This window comes from Acanthochromis polyacanthus, chromosome 7, assembly GCF_021347895.1.
Source record: "Acanthochromis polyacanthus isolate Apoly-LR-REF ecotype Palm Island chromosome 7, KAUST_Apoly_ChrSc, whole genome shotgun sequence".
In the NCBI taxonomy this organism is placed as follows: Eukaryota; Metazoa; Chordata; class Actinopteri; family Pomacentridae; genus Acanthochromis; species Acanthochromis polyacanthus.
In genome coordinates, this window is record NC_067119.1 from 6,927,106 (window position 1) to 6,946,859 (window position 19,754).

At 39.2% G+C, this 19,754-nt stretch overlaps 1 protein-coding gene across 1 annotated transcript in view; it reads right to left on the bottom strand.

Moving 5' to 3' along the window:
- Window positions 1-15,674, bottom strand: part of smarca2 (SWI/SNF related, matrix associated, actin dependent regulator of chromatin, subfamily a, member 2) — a 73,561-nt gene extending 57,887 nt beyond the window's left edge. Inside the window, exons 1-10 of the mRNA XM_022195043.2 lie at window positions 15,536-15,674; window positions 13,373-13,636; window positions 12,549-12,678; window positions 11,772-12,152; window positions 10,673-10,774; window positions 6,618-6,870; window positions 3,935-4,061; window positions 2,764-2,937; window positions 2,255-2,428; window positions 261-431 (exon numbers count right to left, since the gene is read on the bottom strand). Of these exons, the coding sequence (XP_022050735.2) occupies window positions 261-431; window positions 2,255-2,428; window positions 2,764-2,937; window positions 3,935-4,061; window positions 6,618-6,870; window positions 10,673-10,774; window positions 11,772-12,152; window positions 12,549-12,678; window positions 13,373-13,606 (1,746 nt within the window). The 5' untranslated portion in view covers window positions 13,607-13,636; window positions 15,536-15,674. The remainder of the gene's footprint in view (window positions 1-260; window positions 432-2,254; window positions 2,429-2,763; window positions 2,938-3,934; window positions 4,062-6,617; window positions 6,871-10,672; window positions 10,775-11,771; window positions 12,153-12,548; window positions 12,679-13,372; window positions 13,637-15,535) is intronic.
- Between the last annotated feature and the right edge of the window lie 4,080 nt (window positions 15,675-19,754).

Consider the following 19,754-nt stretch of genomic DNA (forward strand, 5'->3'; position numbering starts at 1 on the left):
GAACTGACTTTTAAGACGTTGCCTCCAAGCACCACTGCTTATTATAACTTTTGTCTGAAAATGATTTGTGCCACACAGAGCAAGGCAGAGATGCCACAGAATACTGACAGACTAACACACTGTTTGATAAACACTGGATGTCAATACAGCACAATGAAGTGGAGAAAATTTTGTCAGAAACCAGCTGAATACAAATCAGTTCTCGGCCAGAACAAAGGAACATCCGACGAATAATCACCACTTGACCTTCCTCCTCCTACCTTCTTTTTCTTCTTCCTCCTCTTCTTCTCCTTGGCGGCTTGAGCAGCTTTGTGTTCGTACACCAGGGTGGTGAGGTTGGCCACGTATTCGTCCGTCTGCTGCAGCAAGTAGGCCAGACGCTTGTCTTTCTTTTGGTCGATCAGTTTTCGGTAGCCTTCCTCATCTTCTGCCTGAAAGAGAGATAAGGACAGAAAGTTGTAAGTGGGAGAGGATTAGAGCATCTTTACTTATTATTTACCGGGCTTTGCAAAAGTTCTGTTACACTTGCAAAATGAACACAAAGATTTTTTGGTGCAATAAGATAATTTTTTATTTTCCAAATATTTCAATATATGTGTTAAAGATAATATTAATCAGAAATGTGGCCACCCAGAAGTTTTATCTTATTGCACCAAAAATCTTTGTGTTCATTTTCGTGAATGTCTCAACAAGTGTAACAGAACTTTTGCAAAGCCCGGTATAGAATGATAATATTAGATAATAATGATAATGATAATGATAATAATAGAATGATAATAAGCCAGTTAGGCTACATTTTATGTGATTAGTGCAGTCTGGTGTACTAATGTATCAAACAGATTACCATTGGTGCAAATAATAAAGCTTCTAAATTTGATCATTTATTGGACACACACCACTTATTACTCACAGCCATGACTGACTAATCACACGTAATACAAAGTGCTACAATTCCAATAAGTGCCTCCGATCATAAACAAAAGTTCTGCACACTGTCTGTCACAAATTTACTTCAAGTAAAATCATATTTCAAACCTCCTAGAGCATAAATACCATTTGTACAGGCTGATAATTTGCTTACTGTAAAGAAATGATGTGTAATTACAGCCTAATGAAAACAGTAACTCCAATTTAGTCTCACATAGTCAGACCATTCTCACACTTCAACACAGGTCTGCATAGAATGGCCTGGCCTATCATTCAGCTATGGGGGAAATAAAAAAGCTCTGCCGTGTTTGTGTTTCTTTAAACCAATCACAATCGTCTTAATAGAGCTAAGCCCAGGATAAAGTTACAGTGTTCACTCAAAATACTGATGAGGGAATTGTATCTGGTGGAATATTTGCATGTGTTAAAATGGATATTTTGCCAAAAAAAAACAAACTAACAAGACTGCTTTACTTCATAATCCAAACAAACTAACAGGTAGCAGGTTGTTTCCTGGAGGTGTCTGTTGTTTCCTTTAGTGAGGAGGATTTTGAAAACAAACAGATAGTGGAAATGGAGGAGAAAGCCACCTGGAACAAGTGGTGAGTGGCTGGTTTATAATCAAATCCTACATCTGCTGAGCCAAACTATGGACATATAGATGACAGCAGACTGATAGCTGATCTATGTCTAATGTTACATGTCCATATTTTTTAATCTAAATGTACTAAAGTCAGTCAAGCCCGGTGTATGACTGTAGACACAAGAACCTCCTGAATTGGTCCCAACTTGCTGTGAATACGAGAAATATTGTGGGGTGAAAAGTAAAGCAACTTTTAGGAGAGGCCTGGCAAAAAAAAATGCTGTTTGGAATATGTCAGATGATGTCAGATAGACCAAACAACAAATGATTCAACCAGCAGAGCCATTAAAAAGTGTGCATCTATGTGGACAGCTGTATGTTTAATTCTCAGAAAGGAGTTTTATTCTGGGCTGCAGTGACTTTCACTTTACAGCTAGAAGATCCCAGTTTGCATCCCGGCTTTTCTGGGATCTTTCTGCATGGAGTTTGCATGTTCTCCCTGTGCATGTGTGGGTTTTCTCCGAGGCCTCCGGCTTCCTCCCACAGTCCAAAAATATGCTGAGGTTAATTGATTATTCTAAATTGTCCGTAGGTGTGAATGTGAGTGTGATTGTTTGTGATAGACTGGTGACCTCTCCAGGTGTCAGCTGGGATAGACTCCAGCCCAACCGCAACCCTAATGAGGATTAAGCGCTGTATAGATAATGAATGGATGGAGTTATATTCTGGGTTTCAGCTCCTTACCATGAGTCTCCTCATCCTCTCCTTCTCAATTCTCTCAGTCTCCTTCTTCTGCTCCCGCTCTGTGTTGGTGTGCCAGGTGGCGATGGCTCTGGTGAGTTTCTGGATTTTTCCGGACACTGAGCGGTGGTACTCCTTGAAGTCCTTGGCATGCTGAAGAATGCTGTTGAGATATTCCTGAAAAACACAAACTTCTTTCAGCACGATTTTGACAGCATGGCACAGAGCAGAGAAAAATCAATATGCACTGCGTTCCCATGCTTCAATTTCTGTCAGTTTGTCATCCGCTTTAGATTGACTTGCAGGAACTCTGAGATGATGTCACCTTGTTCTCAGCTTTCTAATTTGTTTTGGATGTGCGAGAAATAAAACCAATACTTGTTTCTAATGTTTCCATGGCGCTGCAATTTTCACAACAAGGACAACATGGTGAAAAAGCGCTGTTCAATTCTGTCGGTAAGCTTTAAAAACACGTCTCTGAGGATCATTATCTGGACCTGAGCGTGAATCACCTGATGTTTCTGTCTGCGTTTCTTTTCCTGCTCGAGCTTCTGCTGCTTCTCCAGCTTCTCCGTCATACGAGCCTCCCTCAGCGTCTGCCGTTTGCTGCGCCTGTAAGCCTTCGAGTTGAGGGCCGTCTCCAGGGTCGTGTCTCGCCTCATACAAGCCACGACGTCCTGCCTCAGCTGGAGATACGTGCAGGTTACACATCAAACGCCACTTTCAAGTATATTAATACTGACAAAACCGTACATGTTAATTAAGTTTGGATCAGTAAGCAAAATTTAAACAATATAGTACATAAACCAATGCTTCTAAGGCACCTGTACGTTTTTATTAAACCTAAAATGATCACGTAAGAAACAACTTATTGAGCACATTCAAAGCTTTGAATTCTGAACATTTTGTACATTTAATATATCTATTTTTCAACATATACTGGAATATGTGTTCTATCATTATTTTTGTACTTAGACAAATCTGTGCCATATTAATCGGTCTCTCAGTACTTCTATTTATGAAAGAATTTCCACAATAATACTGCTATGTGCAATATTGTTATTTCTAGAACTACTACTTATGCATATTTAATTTTTTTTATTATTTTTATACTTTATATTCCTTAAATGTTTGTACTTTCCCCTTGGCTGCTGTAAAATGCAAACTACCCCACTGTGGGACTAATGAAGGTTTATCTTATCTTGTCGAATCTTGAAGATGCTGATGAACTTTATCAGAAAGAACTTCCGTAAATGAAAAAATAATAAAGCTCTACGATGCTGGTAAGTCTCAACCAAAATGCAATTTGACTCAAATAAAACAATTTGTTATATTTTCAACATAAATGTATTTTTTGAACATTTCTAATAAATTTTCTGATTGCAAGAACCGTCAGATCCTACTGTCTAGACATAAATCAGAGGAAATGTTCTTCTTCCAAAGACAAAAGAACCAATTTTACCTCCCTCTCTGAACCTGTCTTAAAGTAGTCCATAAAGAATAAAGCCTGGGGATAAAATTAACATCTACAGTGTGAATTCAGCACTACATATATTAAAGTACAGCACTCATACAGCATCTGTTCTGACCCTGGATCAGTGATAACAAGAGTGAACCTCTTCCCAGACCTTGTAGTAAAGGCTTTACATTCGTTAAACATGAAGCATGGCAGCTGTTTTGTACCTGCCGCTGGAAGTTGAGCAGACGCAGCGCTTTGAGCTCCACCGTGGCTTTAGTCCTCAGGTCAGGAGGCAGCGAGCCCGGCAGACTTTCCAGCTCCTGGATTCGATGTGCAATCCGAGCCTGCAGTCTGAAAACCATGACCGAGACACTGTCAAACTGTAGCACACTGGACTAAAACACATGACAAAAAATACTCACATAAAAATACACACTGAAGAGAGAAGGAGGGAAGCATCATAGTTACCAGATATGGGTATTGGAGATACTGGAAATTACAACATGCAGAAAGGGGGAAAAAAAGCTACAAGAGATATTTTGCTTTTACATTTTTAGCTTCTTTCTTTCCTCTCTGACTTTTCGAGCTTATAAAACCCGACTGTACAGACTGGCATTTGTATAATATTTAATAATGTCTTCTTGGTGTTTTATTGTTTTATTGTTGCTTACTTTGGTGAGGCACCTTGCCAGTTGGATTTTTAAAGATACTATTGAGGCAAAGTTTACTATTGTTATTATTATTATTGGTGGCAAAAATCATATTCTGAAATGTCAGCGTTACAGCTTTGTGAATTGTAGCGATGCTCCACATATTGGTTTAACTCATAATGTGAGCTGGGCGATGCTCTCATACACCACCATCACCAGTGTTCACTCTGTTATTGTGTGTGCAGCACATTTTCCAAATTAAAGAGTACATTTTTTTTTTTAAATCATTAGATTGCCTTTTTAAAATTTAGAATAATGAAAAGTTGGTAGGTATTGGTGTAAAATCCCAAATTTATGGGATCAAGTCATCCCTAGATAGAAGTGCACTTTTAAGACTGCATCACTTCTGTAACTCTTAATGGTAGAAATCTGCATTAAACTTTGGATTTTGACCCTCTGACTGAGTTTACCTTTGGAGGAGTAGATAAATGTAGGAAACCAAAAAGAAAATTGATGACTGAAAATAATCTAAACACTGATTATGTTGGTCACAACAATGAAAATTATCAAATAAATCAGTAATATATAAACATTATTTGTAGGAGAATGAGTTGATCTAAACATAGCTTCTGATATCTCTGCTGCAGGGACCCTGTGAGCTCTTTATTTACTTTCACTCAGGACTGATGTAGGAAAGCAGAAAATCCATACATATTAAACTGTACATATATTGTCGTATTTCAATATAGTTTATCTCACCTCACACGAACCTGAGGGGAAACTGCATAAAAGTGGACAACATCTGAAACTGTTTTGATTATACAACTTCCCAGCTGCCTCAGATGCTTATTAATACTAATGCCACTATTTTTCCAATAAATTCACAAAGGTACTATATGTTGAGACGGTCTAATTGGACAGACAGAGGTTAGCTCTCTCTGGTTTCACCGCATTTCCAGACCAAGACAGCTTGTCAGGGGTGATCTGAGAACATGAGGACGGGATCATCAAAACAACGGCCCTGAATTCAAATAAAGAAAAACAAGCCTGAGGGCAGGATCAGAAGATAAAGGTCTGTGGAGCTTTCCTCGTGTCTCTATCAGTCACGTCTGTGTTGAGAAAATGATACAGCCCGTTGATATCACAGGGGATAGCAGTGAGCTGTGATTGGTTATGCACAGCACCTTCACCAAAGGCCATAGGGGCTCCGACGCTTGATGTTTTTTGTATGATTAACTTCACGGGCACAACAAACCAGCTGAACCTTTTCAAACACGTCTCAATCTGGAATTGTCTTGTCAATCTTCCATGTCAGAAGCATGAGTCAATTTCCTGCAAAAGTCACGCCATCAATCTGACGGAATGTAAGACTTCCTCCGACACTGCTCAGGTGTGAAATAAATCTATTTAAATCACCAGCAAGGTATGCAAAAGGGTAAACACGTGTCACTCTCCCTTATGCACAAACACCAGAAAATTCCTTACATTTGCAACGTGTGCAGCGCGAATAACGTGCACTGTTAAATACACACCGGTCCGTTCGTGCAGGTCTCTCCATTTAGTTATTGGAAGGACTTTGATTACTGGATCTCAACACAGAAAATCACCTTTAAACTCTCACTTGCTGTGGAGTTCTAAGAAAGGGTGAAGAAGTTCCAATTCAATTTATAGTGGTCAAAAAAAATAGTATTTCACAGAACCCAGCAGCTCAAAAAGTTTTTTTTTTAAAAAACAGGAAAAAGTGAGGGAAATAGAAAACTTTAAAATGTCGAATGCTTCTTGCTAACAAGCTCTCAAAAGACGAAAACGAATGTGATTAAAGTATGATTTTGTAACAAATCGGTGAAAAAAAAATTCAAAATAAATATAAATGGCAATATTTTTGCACATAACTCCTGCTTTTGCACACATCCCTTGCCTGTTTACACATGACAGAATTGCACAAGATACCAACAATTGCACAAATTTATTTTTACAATTTTTATCTTTTTTTTCAGATTTTTTATTGCTTTTATTTTATTTGGCATTTCAGTTGTGTGAAGGGAATTTGCAAAATAAGAATCTTCTTACTCAGAGTAACCACTGTGTTTCTGCTGTGTATGTGACAACAAAGTTCTTGAATCTGAAAACATGCGAGTGACAAATTGTAGAAACACAATTTAAAAAATGTAATGTTAAAGAACGTTATTCTGGTTTGATAGCTCTATGTTGGAAGCAGCAAAGACAAGAACTGTGTCAGAATCAAAGTGATAAATACCTGTACTCTCTCTCCTGCAGGATTCCCACTGGGTCCAGGCCCTGGGGCTTCTGGATGGGCGTGATGCGGTTCTGCTTCTGCTGCATCTGGAGCATGGGGGACACCTGCTGCCCAGGAGGCTGAGGGGTTGCTGAACCGCCCGGTATCGGCCCAGCTGGTACAGCGGAGGTCTGAGGAGGTGCAGGGGACGGGCGACCGCTGGCAGCAGGGGTGAGGTGTTTCTGCGCATTGGCCTGATTTTCACCAACCTGACCTGGAGACCAAACACTCTGTTGGTGATCACATCCAGTCCCCATTTTCAAAAAGTCTAAATAATAATGAGAGGCTAGTTTTTATACATGTACACTACCGTTCTAAAGTTTGGAGTCACTTAGAAACGTGATTGTTTTTGAAAGAAAAGCAGTTTTTTTCAAAGAAGATAACATCAAATTAATCAGAAATCCAGTAAGGCCAGGACATGAACCAGGGATCTTCGAGCTGCAAGGTAACAGTGCTAACCACTAAACCACTGTGCAGCCTCTGGTACAAGATTGTCACAATAAACTATCCTGACAAATAAAGACTCCTTGTTGTATTATTTGTAAAAGCATCCTCTCTTTACTTTCACGACATGAACAGCTTAAAGAGAGTCCAACGACACACCTGCCATACTCTGGGTTTTTGAACTCCATCAAGACTATCTAATTCAACTAACTATGAACATTACATGAGGTAAAACAGGCATAACAATACCGACACCAAGCACGACGGTGAACATGAGTGAACACACTGTGGTGCCAAAATATATATCATCCATCCATCCATTCTCTATACACCGCTTTATCCTCACTAGTGCTGGAGTCTATCCCAGCTGACTCAGGCGAAGGCCGGGGACACCCTGGACAGGTCACCAGTCTGTCACAGGGCTACATATACAGACAAACAATCACACTCACATTCACACCTACGGGCAATTTAGAGTCATCAATTAACCTCAGCATGTTTTTGGACTGTGGGAGGAAGCCGGAGTACCCGGAGAAAACCCATGCATGCACAGGGAGAACATGCAAACTCCATGCAGAAAGATCCCAGGCCCGCCCCGGGATTTGAACCGGGATCTTCTTGCTGCAAGGCGAAAGTGCTAACCACTACTCCACTGTGCAGCCTAATATAAAACAATACTTTTGTTTATAGGGCTTCCTTTTACACCCTCCACTGCCTCCTGTTGACATTGTTAAATTGTGTTTTGTTTTTTTAGTTGCAAAAACTAAATTTTTATGTTTCATGTTCTCAAGGGAACAATCAGCACATCTATTTCCAGAAGCAGGTGAGTAGGAGAGAGAAGAGCTCATCCAACAGGTTCAAACATAAACTTATTAAAGCAACCTTCAAAAACAACCTGGGTTCAGACTTAAAAGTTGAGTATTAATCTTGTCCAAAATATGTTAATATTCAAAAAAAACACTTGTAAGTCTGGACCCGGATTGCTTTTGAAGGTTTTATTTCCCAGCTTACCCAAACTGTGTGTAAATTTATTGTGGTAATATTAATGTCGTCTTGCTTAGTATTCTGGCCGATTCTCATGTCTCTAGATATTATATTGTGTAAATAATCTTTTTTTGTTTTTTTCTTTTGGTCTCATACCTCCCAGGGATATGTGGAGTTTGTTCATTGGTGGTGGAGTCAGATCCACTCCCTATTTAAGATGGCTTTGCAACAAACTGTCTGCCTGATGAAGGTCTCGTACCGAAACAATCCTTTAATAAACTTACGTTTCGTGTTCTGTTATCTGTCATAGTGTTCGCTATCCGTATCAATATCTAGTATCAATATGTAGACATGGACAGATCTGTAGATAAATTAACCCTTCTGACCCACATTAAACTCAGCACTTCCACTGACTGGCACCTCCACACAGCACTGAGGGTCTTTTCCCTGTCTGCTGTGGCTCAAAGAAGACTTTCCCATGTTTTAGTCAATGCTCCAGCGACTCAGCGCCATGGAGACGATCCGTCATCGATGAGCTGAAGACCATCGGCCTGTCTTGGGAGGAAGCCAAGAGGAAAGCCAGAGACCGGGGGAAGTGGAGAGCTACTGTTGAGGCCCTATGCTCCATTAGGAGTGAAGAGGATTAACACATAACACCAGCGACTCCTTAATCTAAGCCTAGACCCTTTAAATCACCCTGAATCTTGTGTTTCACCTGAGCCAATTTGTTGTCAGAGAGCCGTCCAGAGAATACTGATATTTTGACAACCTAATTTTTCCATTTATTCCATTTTAAATTGACCTCAGGGGGAGTTGAGATTTGTTCTTTTTGAATGTTGGGTTTTTGGACTTACGTACTAATTCAGACTTCCTCTTCTTCTGGAAATACTTTTTCATGGTGAACCATTAATCTATTCATATATGCTGGAAACTGGAGTTTTAATTTGCAGAGAAAATATCTGCACTAAGCCACTGGATAGACAATGCCAACATTTTGAACTAGCAGTATTATTTCTCTTAAATAAAAAGTTTTTGTCTTTGTCATTACAACACAGAAGAGCAAAACCTCAGCAAATTCACATGATTTATTATGAATCATGCCGCTAATCCATTTGCAAAATAGAAGATTTGGTAAAAATATTACGATTTCACTTGCAGAGACCCACAAAAAGCCTGATTTTGGAACTGGTTTTTGTGGTTGATGACAGTTTAATCAGAGAATTGCAGGCAAATGGACGGGCTTTTAGTGAAGAAAACGTTCTTTGAAGTACTAATCGGTGATTTAATTCCAACGGCAGCTATGATCCCTCCATCTGGTCATCCAGACTTAAAGTCTAATGTTCATAGCAAATAATTAAACTAGAATTTTCACAGTCCTGTGCATCTGCCACCCAGTAAAGCAGCTGCAGTTTAAGTCCCTATCTGCCCAGTCTTACCTTTTTTTAATATAAAATGCAATCACTTAATAAGTACAGATATTTGTTTGAAATGAGCATATGCATTCTTGAGCTGGGGCCAAAAATGGCCACACTTATAACCAAGAAAATGCCATCAGTTCATCTTCAAATCCAAGTCAACATTTGTGCAAAATTTGAATAAAGTCTCTCCAGATGTAAAAGAGATATTGCGTTGAGGAAAATGGGATGAATACACCTATAGATGGATATACAACCCAAAAAAGCACCAAAACATTAAAAAGAATGCTTCAAAAGCTTGCAAATTGAACAGAAAAAAGAGAGAAAATCTCCTTAAATCACAAAGACCTTAAAATTGTATTGAAATCTTGCTCACTCAAATGGGATTTTATTTGACAATAGCATCAATATCAACATATTCACCAAACGTCTGTGTTACACATCACCCAGTGAGGATTCCTGTCTTGTTAAAGAACATACTCCAGCATGGACGTCCCTCTTTGCAACAGAAAATAATGTGGTATCTTCAAAGCCAGAGTGGAAAGATGCTGCAACCTTTGATTGCACCATCCATTCCCACTGTGACGTCTCGCTTCAAAGATTTCACTGTAGTGTCCTATTAAAGAAAATCCTAAGTGCAGCTATACATCAAACAGCAGTCTGTAGCCGAGTCGCCTTCAAACCTTTCACTTTCACTCACACATCTGATACGTGGAAAGAAAAGATGTCAAACCTAATGTACCTCAGTGGGTTGTTAGCCCGACTGGTCATCTACGCGTAGATACATGTAGAGGCAGGTGACAAATTAAAGAAAAAACCAACATAAAGTGTCTTTCTAAGGTGTACAGCCCAGCATTGATTCTTCAAGTCTCTAACTCTACTGGAGGAACGGAACATCATTTTTTCGAAAACCTTTTCTCTCATTGTCCTCTTGGAACAGACCACCGCGACCAGGACAGAAATGTTTCATGATTCAATACAGTTAATCGCTCAAGACAACTTTCCATTGATTTTAAGCGACCATTTCCTCTAAGGAGACAAGCGGAACCAAACCAAGCGAGCAAAATGCCCCCCTACAGCCTAACAAAGCCCCTGGATCTGCACACTGTAGGGGTCAAGCATTCAGGTTTTCCTTTAATTCGTCACCCGTCTGGAGACTGACAAAGTGCTTACCGTCAGACCAAGGCTTGGGTCCTGTGCTTTGACTGTGTCCTTGCAATGCTGGGGTTGGGCAGGGACTTGACTGGGGACCACCCATAGGTGCCATTGGCATACCTTTAAACACAGTAACGATTTGTATTTTCAGAATTTATCGACTGCCTTTTTTTAAGTGTGAGACAAAATTCTCCTTTTCTGTGCTCTAAACAGATCATGTGAGCATGTGATAGGCTTGTAGCTACAGTTTCATGAAAGGTGTGTTAGCGTTTTTTAAGAAAATGTTCCACATCAACTGTTTTAAGTCACTGTAAACTGGACAAAAGTAGATTAGGCTGTTGGTCCAAGAGAACAAGTTGCCAAAGTATGTCAACTTGAGCTCTATGACAATGCAATGATGGTTTTTAACTGTGTTGTAGACTTTTATGGCTTAGTGATTATTCACTTAATTTCTAAAAGGATCAGTAGTTTAAAGTCTGACATTAGCAGCAAGTGGACCAGAAATTCACACAAAAATACAATCCTAAACCAATTTATCTTCAGTCTTTGATGTTTAACCCTCCTGTTGTCCTCAATTACCGGCACCAAAAAATATTGTTTTTTGTCTGAAAAAAATCCACAAATTCAGCAAAAAAAAAAATCCCAAAATTTCTGAAAATTTGCAAAACTGTCAGGAAGAAAATTCTTCAGTTTCCCGTAAAAGTTTTATTTAAAAAAAAATCCCCCAAATCTGGCAAGAAAATTCTTGTAAATGTTTTCAAAAAATGAGTTAAAATCTTCCAAAAAATCCTAAAAATATCTAAAGTGATTACATATATATCAGTAAAATTTCTAATATTTTCTTTAAAAACATTCACAAAAAATGTTCTTCAGAAAATTTTTTTAACATTTCTATTTTTCCACCAAAAAATGTTCAAAGACTTCCAAAAATGTTGAAAATATGGACATCAGAAGTTTCACTGATTCCCCCCCCCCCCCCCCCCCACACACACACACACACACATTTTCAAACTTTAAAACGGATTTAAAAGAAAACCTAGACAATCTAGATTCCCTTTCTTTATAAAGCAGCTTACAATAGATTAGTTTTTAATAAAGTAAAGTTGGATCTTCCTACCTGGAGGTCTGTTGTAAGGGCTGGAACTAGGCGCCTGCTGCTGCTGTGGTGGTTGCTGTGGCTGCTGCTGCTGCATTGTCGGGAGGCTCCTCTTGCCCTGGACAGCCAGCTGGAGGTTTTCAGGCAGCGGCTGCCCACGTCCCAGGATCTTGTAGGCCAGAATCTGAGCTCTGAGCTGCTGCAGCTGGACTGGACTGAAAGCAGATGGTCCTCGGCCCTGCTGCGCCATGCTAGACATGCCTCCTTGGGGATCCATGGGCATCATGGGGCCTGACTGTGAAGGAGGCATGTGTGGAGGTGTGGGTCCACCTCCACCTCCTGACATGGGACTAGCAGCATGCTCATGGACTCCCATGGGGGATGGATGAGGCGACATGTAACCTACAGCAGACAGAAAGGGATTTAGTAGTTTTATAAACCCAAAACTCACATCAGTAGCTTTAAAGCAGTGACTCACAACCTGAAGGTCGGACGGAGGTAAAATTATTCAATCTAAGAGACTGACAGAATATTAACAAGACAGTAAAGAAAAATATGGACTCCTCTGCTTCTTTTCTTGTTAATTGAATATTTCACGTTTCAAATTTCAAGAAGTATTTACTTAAAACACTCTCAGAAGGAATAATTACCATTTGCTTGATTTGGTTACTTCAGGAGACCTATAGAACTTTTTAAATGATTAACTAAAGCTAGTAAGACAATCAGAATCCATTTCTTTCTTTTATTTTTGTTATTAAACCCACTGCTTTAAGTTCTATAGCCAAAGGGATAAGATACCTTGGCTGTGCTGGTCCATAGGACTCTGTGGAGGCCCCATGCCACTGTGGAGAGATCTCATCCCCACGCCTTTCATGTGACCAAAGTGCATCGCCTCTGCCATCGACTTGTCATTCATCCCTTCCAGTGGCTGAAAATAGAAACAAAAAAATAACGATATATGCATTATACGTATTTCCTCCCTAAACTGTAAGTTTCAGTGTAACTGTGACTAAAACGTGTTTGTCTGTGTAATATCCCACACACCATTTATGACAGCTTTATTGCTCAGAGGCCTCAAGCCAAACACATACAGCAGATAAATATCTCAAAACATCTAGAAATATACACTTGAAGAGTTATATTGTCATTTTGCAGACTTTGCTTTTCCATTTTTATTTGTCTTTAATCATTTGTGACAACAAGAAATGACAAGTGCATCCCAACTGATCATTTCTGTAATAAACCGATAAGTAAAAACCAAAATATTTATGCTGAAAATAAACAAGTCTTTTGTGCTATAATCTGCTCTGTAATTTCATGCAACTTCCTCAATGTGTGCATCAGGGAGCACATGTACCAATACCGGCAGGTTTATGTTTATGTTTATTACGGATCCCCATTAGTCCTCACTGCAGTGAAGACTATTCTTCCTGGGGTCCAAAAAAAAGGTAAATTGGTTTGCTCAGTTTGTCTGTAAGGCTCTGGCAAAGCATCTAATTCAAAAACATACAGGATCAATTCAGCCTGTTGAAGACAATGCAATATAAAATACCGACTACACAACCCTTTCCTTGTGCAGCAGTGACACCAACAGACACTCTACAGCAGCATGCACGCCTTACCTTGTGCATAGGATACATGCTGTCCTGAGAGTAATCACTCTGGCCCTGGCCCTGCATGCCATGAGGCGCGTTGGGCGTACCAGGTCCAGGACTGGGTCCCATCATACTGTGAACAGAGCTTGGTGAGGGATCTGGTCCGGGGCTGGGGCCCAAGATGGGCCCTGGGGACAGACCTGCCCCAGGGGAAGGTCCAGGATGGGACATTCCACCTGAAGTGTCTGAGGGGGTGGACATCTACTGAGTCACTGGGAGGAAACCAGACAGCTGCAGGGAAAAAACAAACAAGAAACATGTGATTTTAATGCCCTGTAAACAATAAAAGACTAATACCATCAGTGAATGTAATGCATTTTAATATGTTAACTGTTATATAACATTTTATATATGAAAATGCCACATAATGCCTCATGACTAAATAAACGGGCTCTTGAATGACCAGTGGATTAAGTAAGCTCATGTTTAGCAGTTTTAATAGAAATTGATTATGTAAGCTCCAAAAAAAGCTCTCTTTACCACACGCTGCTTTCTTGGCTGTGATTATATTGTATAAATGAGAGCAAAACATGACGGAGAAAAACAATAGTGCAATTATTCTGTCACATATTGTGATGAGTCACTTTTAGTATAAATGGTCATTTCACTTCTTTTCCATTGAAAAATAAGTTTAAAAAATTATATTTATTCTGGTCTGAAAGAAAGAAATACGTTCCCATTTGTCTGCAGAAGATGATTTCTAGGTCAAGGAATGTCTGTAGCTTCAGAATGCTTTATTTATAATGGTATCTTGTGACTGTATCTACAATGACTAATCGATTAATCGATCAGTTGTCAACTATTAATCACAAACTATTCTGATAAGCTATTAGTTGATTCAAGTCATTTTTAAGGGGAAAAAATTATAAATTCTCTGATTTCAGATACTAAAATTGTAGATTTTCCTAGTTTATTTTCTCCTATATGACAGTAAATTGAATATCTTTGTCTTTTGGACAAAATAAAACATTTAACCACAGCACTTTGCACTTTGTAAAAGACTGCTAGATATTTTTCACTATCTTCTGACATTTTACGGATCACACAACTGGTCGACTGATTGAGCAGACAATTGAGTAATCAACAATAAAAATAATCATTAGTTGTAGTCCAATTTGAGACACATTTTACCTCTACTGAAAAAAGCAGCTCTAGAGCTTTTGATATTGCACTTGCTTATGCTATTATTTATTAATGGTTTCGATAGTATTTATAATTAGCTGTTAAACACTAGTATGGATGCTTTTATTTTATTTTAGTTGCATTTCAATCTACATTTGCATTTTATACATGACACACTGAAAGAAACGGCACTAACTGTGTAAGGCTTTATGTGGCTTATAGAGATTTTGTTTTGTTTATTGTTTCGTCACCTAGTAAACAGTCTATTATTGACAAAACATTGTTACAACAAATTATTTTGTTATTTTTAATGCATTTTTTAGTAAAGGCAAAAATATAATTCATACGCAATTCTTATGGCTTCATATGTTTAGATTTAGTTTAAGTTTTTAAGCCTCATTGTGAACCAGAAGTAACGACAGACGTATGGAGCTGCGTTGAGTATGTGCAGCGTTACAACAGGCATCTACCGTTAAATAAATAAATTACAAACAACATTACAAATAACGTGGTGCGGATTAGCTTTTATAACTAGACTATCATTAGTGTGCTTCTCAACAGTCTCCGTACAGTTACAATCATGAACGTTAGCTCGTAAACGACCAGTCCGAAGAACCAACTCTGATTGGATCATGGCTTCCCCAAAACTGGTGGCCATCACGGATGTGCAGACAAAATCAAAGTTAAGATGAAAGTCAAGCTCCTGACATGACCTTGTCAACACTTCGAGAGCTGCAATTTAACTTTAGCGTCACGTTAACAAACACACGACGTGTTCAAAACTCAATATTTTGGACGTTTTAGCTCGTCCGCTCCGCTCGACCGTTAGAGAACTTAGCTAACCGCTAACTAGCTAACGTCAGCTAGCACAGCCTGCTAGCTGGTCCGGGCGGCGCTGGCTTCAGACTCCTAACTGGTGAACTGTCAGAAAGTTTGGACAGTTAGCAGAGCGCAGAGTAGTTTACATGTCGGTATTCATCGAGTACGAAGCGGCGTGTGTCGTTTTACCTTTCGTCCAAACCGAACCTGCACACAATTAGATGGAATTATTATAATGTTTCTTCAAAATATGACTGCTGTCCATAAGTTCACTCCCCCTCCGTGTTGTTTTGCTGACATATTTAGAGCGTTCTGGTGTCGCCATTGCTGATTTGTCACTGTCAGCGGAAGTCCCGCCTAGCCGCGCCGTGATTGGCTGGATCCCTGTCATTCATTTTACTGAGTTGTTTGGGCGTATGGCAAGCTCTGTAACTAGTGCTGTAACTTTCTGCAGGACCATGAATGCAAAGGGACGATTTGACTCATGTAAAACTATATTACAAACTTAAAGATTTTGTAAGTTTGTTGTTGTAAAAGGATTTTGCTTTTAAGCCTCAGACAGAGGGGTTGTTAAGATGTTAAAAGTAATAATTGCACCATTTTTACGTTAAGTTGGAGAGACTTGTGATGAGCACGTTTCTCATTAAAATCACAGTGAGTGCAGGCCAGCTACACCAGTGGTTCTCAAACATAAGACTATTTTCAAAGTCTGACCTATGATAATTTACATCTATAATTCTATGCAAAGAACAAAACCTGCAAGATCCACTGAAGTAAACATATTAAATGATGGGTAACTGCAGAATAATAGAACAATTTCTATTCCTAAATTTGATTGTGTATTCTGTATCTTTGTGTCGCATGGTTGTTTAAATGTGCATTACTACTTTTTCCTTACACTCAATTATACACACGTGGACAAAATTGTTGGTACCCCTCAGTTAAAGAAGGAAAAACCCACAATTCTCACTGAAATCACTTGAAACTCACAAAAGTAACAATAAATAAAAATTTATTGAAAATTAAATAATCAAAAACAGCCATTACTTTTGAATTGTTGATTAACATAATTATTTAAAAAAACAAACTAATGAAACAGGCCTGGACAAAAATGATGGTACCTCTATAAAAGATTGAAAACTATTTGACCAGAGTGACATGATTAACTCAGGTGTGTCATTTAATTGACATCACAGGTGTTTCCAAACTCATAATCAGTCAGTCTGCCTATTTAAAGGGAGACAAGTAGTCACCCTGCTGTTTGGTGAAAAGGTGTGTACCACACTGAACATGGACAACAGAAAGCGAAGGAGAGAATTGTCCCAGGACATCGGAAAAAAAATGATAGACAAACATCTTAAAGGTAAAGGCTATAAGACCATCTCTAAACAGCTTGAAGTTCCTGTGACAACAGTGGCTCATATTATTCAGAAGTTCAAGACCCACGGGACAGTAGCCAACCTCCCTGGACGTGGCCGCAAGAGGAAAATTGATGACAAATTGAAGAGACGGATCGTTGGAATTGTATCCAAAGAGCCCAGAGCAACCTCCAAAGAAATTAAAGGTGAACTCCAAGGCCAAGGTACATCAGTGTCAGATCGCACCATTCGTCGTTGTTTGAGCCAAAGTGGACTTCATGGGAGACGACCAAGGAGGACACCACTGCTGAAAAAAACTCATAAAAAAGCGAGACTGGAATTTGCAAAAATGCATGTTGACAAGCCACAAAGCTTCTGGGAGAATGTCCTTTGGACAGATGAGACCAAACTGGAGCTTTTTGGTAAGGCACATCAACTCTATGTTCATAGACTCAAAAACCAAGCATACGAAGAAAAGAACACCGTCCCTACGGTGAAACATGGAGGAGGCTCAGTAATGTTTTGGGGCTGCTTTGCTGCATCTGGCACAGGGTGTCTTGAAAGTGTGCAAGGTACGATGAAATCTGAAGACTATCAAGGCATTCTGGAGAGAAATGTGCTGCCTAGTGTCAGAAAGCTTGGTCTCAGTCGCAGGTCATGGGTCTTCCAACAGGACAACCATCCAAAACACACAGCCAAAAACACCCAAGAATGGCTGAGAGAAAAGCGTTGGACTATTCTAAAGTGGCCTTCTATGAGCCCAGATCTGAATCCCATTGAACATATGTGGAAGGAGCTGAAACATGCCATTTGGAGAAGACACCCATCAAACCTGAGACAACTGGAGCTGTTTGCTCATGAGGAGTGGGCCAAAATACCTGTTGACAGCTGCAGAACGCTCATTGACAAATACAGAAATCGTTCAATTGCAGTGATTGCCTCAAAAGGTTGTGCAACAAAATATTAAGTTATGGGTACCATCATTTTTGTCCAGCCCTATTTCATTAGTTTGTTTTTTTTAAATAATTATGTTAATCAACAATTCAAAAGTGATGGCTGATTTTGATTATTTAATTTTCAATAAATTTTTATTTATTGTTACTTTTGTGAGTTTCAAGTGATTTCAGTGAGAATTGTGGGTTTTTCCTTCTTTAACTGAGGGGTACCAACAATTTTGTCCACGTGTGTATAATCTTCTGTAACTTTAGTGCACCTTCTAGACCAGGTCTCTCTCAAAAAAGGAATTCTAATCTTGAAAGACTTCATGGTTGAATATAAGATAAATAAATATTAGCACTGATGGAATTTATACTTAATTATTATTTATTTGGGACTAATGTTGTACTTGTTACCTCAATACAGTTATTATACAGCTGTATTTGCCAGTTACTTTGCAATTACAGTTTTAAAGGTTATTAAACAAGATTCATTTTAATAGATTAAACTGTGCATGTGTATTTATTGTAGCTTTATATTAATCTAGGAACATATTTCTGGGGGAGGGAAATTCTGCTGCAAAATGAGCAATTTTACTTTACATGCTGCTGACTTTTTTGTGTGGATGTTTTACATTGTAATATAGCTACTTTTATTTACTTAAAAGATCCAAGAACTTCTTCCACTCCTGTTAGTTGTAGTAACTATTAAGCAAAACGCAATCAGTTGATGAAACAGCTCAACATGACTTAAAACTAATATACAAAATGTATACAGTACTGAATTTAAATAGGTAATAAATGCTACATTTGGAATAGTATGAATCAATCTCTTTACAGACTTTTTAATTTATATTTGTAGGTGATTAGCACTGTTGCCTTGCAGCTAGAAGACCCCCAGTTTGCATCCCGGCCTGGACCTGGGATCTTTCTGCATGGAGTTTGCATGTTCTCCCTGTGCATGTATGGGTTTTCTCTGAGTACTCGGGCTTCCTCCCACAGTCCAAAAAACATCCATCCATCATCTATAAACCACTTCCTAAATCCTTATTAGGGTCCTGGGGGGAATGGAGTCTATCCCAGCTGAAGGCAGGAGACACTCTGGTCAGGTCAACAGTCTAATGTAGAGCTACATAGAAAGAAAACCCACATATGCACAGGGAGAACATGCAAATTCTATGCAGAAGGATGCTGGGAAGGCTGGGAAGTGCACCAGTGGATCTTCTAGCTGCAGGGTGAAAGTGCTAATCACCAAGTCATTGTGCAGCCCAGTCCGAAAACATACTGGGATGAATTGGTAGCTCTAAATTTTCCGTAAGTGTGATCATCAGAGTTATTGTTTGTCTCTATATGTAGCCCTGTGACAGACTGGTGACCTGTCCAGGGTGTCCTTAGCCTTCACTCTAAGTCAGCTGGGATAGACTCCAGCCCCCTGCGATTAAGGATTAAGCGGGGTATAGATACTGCTGATATTTAACCTTTAATGTTGTATTTTAGTGAAAAAAAGTGCATCGGTTACGTTGTTGTCACTTTAAAGCTGCTTATTAGAGGGAAACCTAAAAGCTAAGATGTTCAACACATTTGTGCTCTTCTGCGCAATCCGTAAAATGAACACAAGATGGAAGCAGTGACCAGCTGTTGCCTCGGTGACTCAGCCTCTGCAGCTCCGAGCTGTAACACAGAAGCACCTGTGGGTAACTAAATGCATCGTACTTCTAAACAAACACGTCAAGTCCAGAGTGACTGAGTGCTAGTCTGATGATGGCACCGTGGAGTGTTAAAGGCGAGTCATGCAAATGCAGCACAGGTTTAGCAAAGCTCCATTTGCATCCTTCTGATATCAGAAACTGTGTTTTGTTTTCATCATGAAAAGATTAAGCTGTTTTCACTGTACATTTGCTTGTTTAAACTCAGTGGAGTTATTATTTTTTCTATGCTGTTTTCTCTGCATAGTACAGTCCAAAATTTGTCTGCATTTACATCAAGTGTAGCTTATCCAAATTAACTAAAATAACGATTTGAACTACAACCTGATTTAGGAATGAAATATGTTAATGTATTTAAAATGTTTCACTGGGATCATACTTAGACCTTCTTTTTGTATGAACTGGAGCT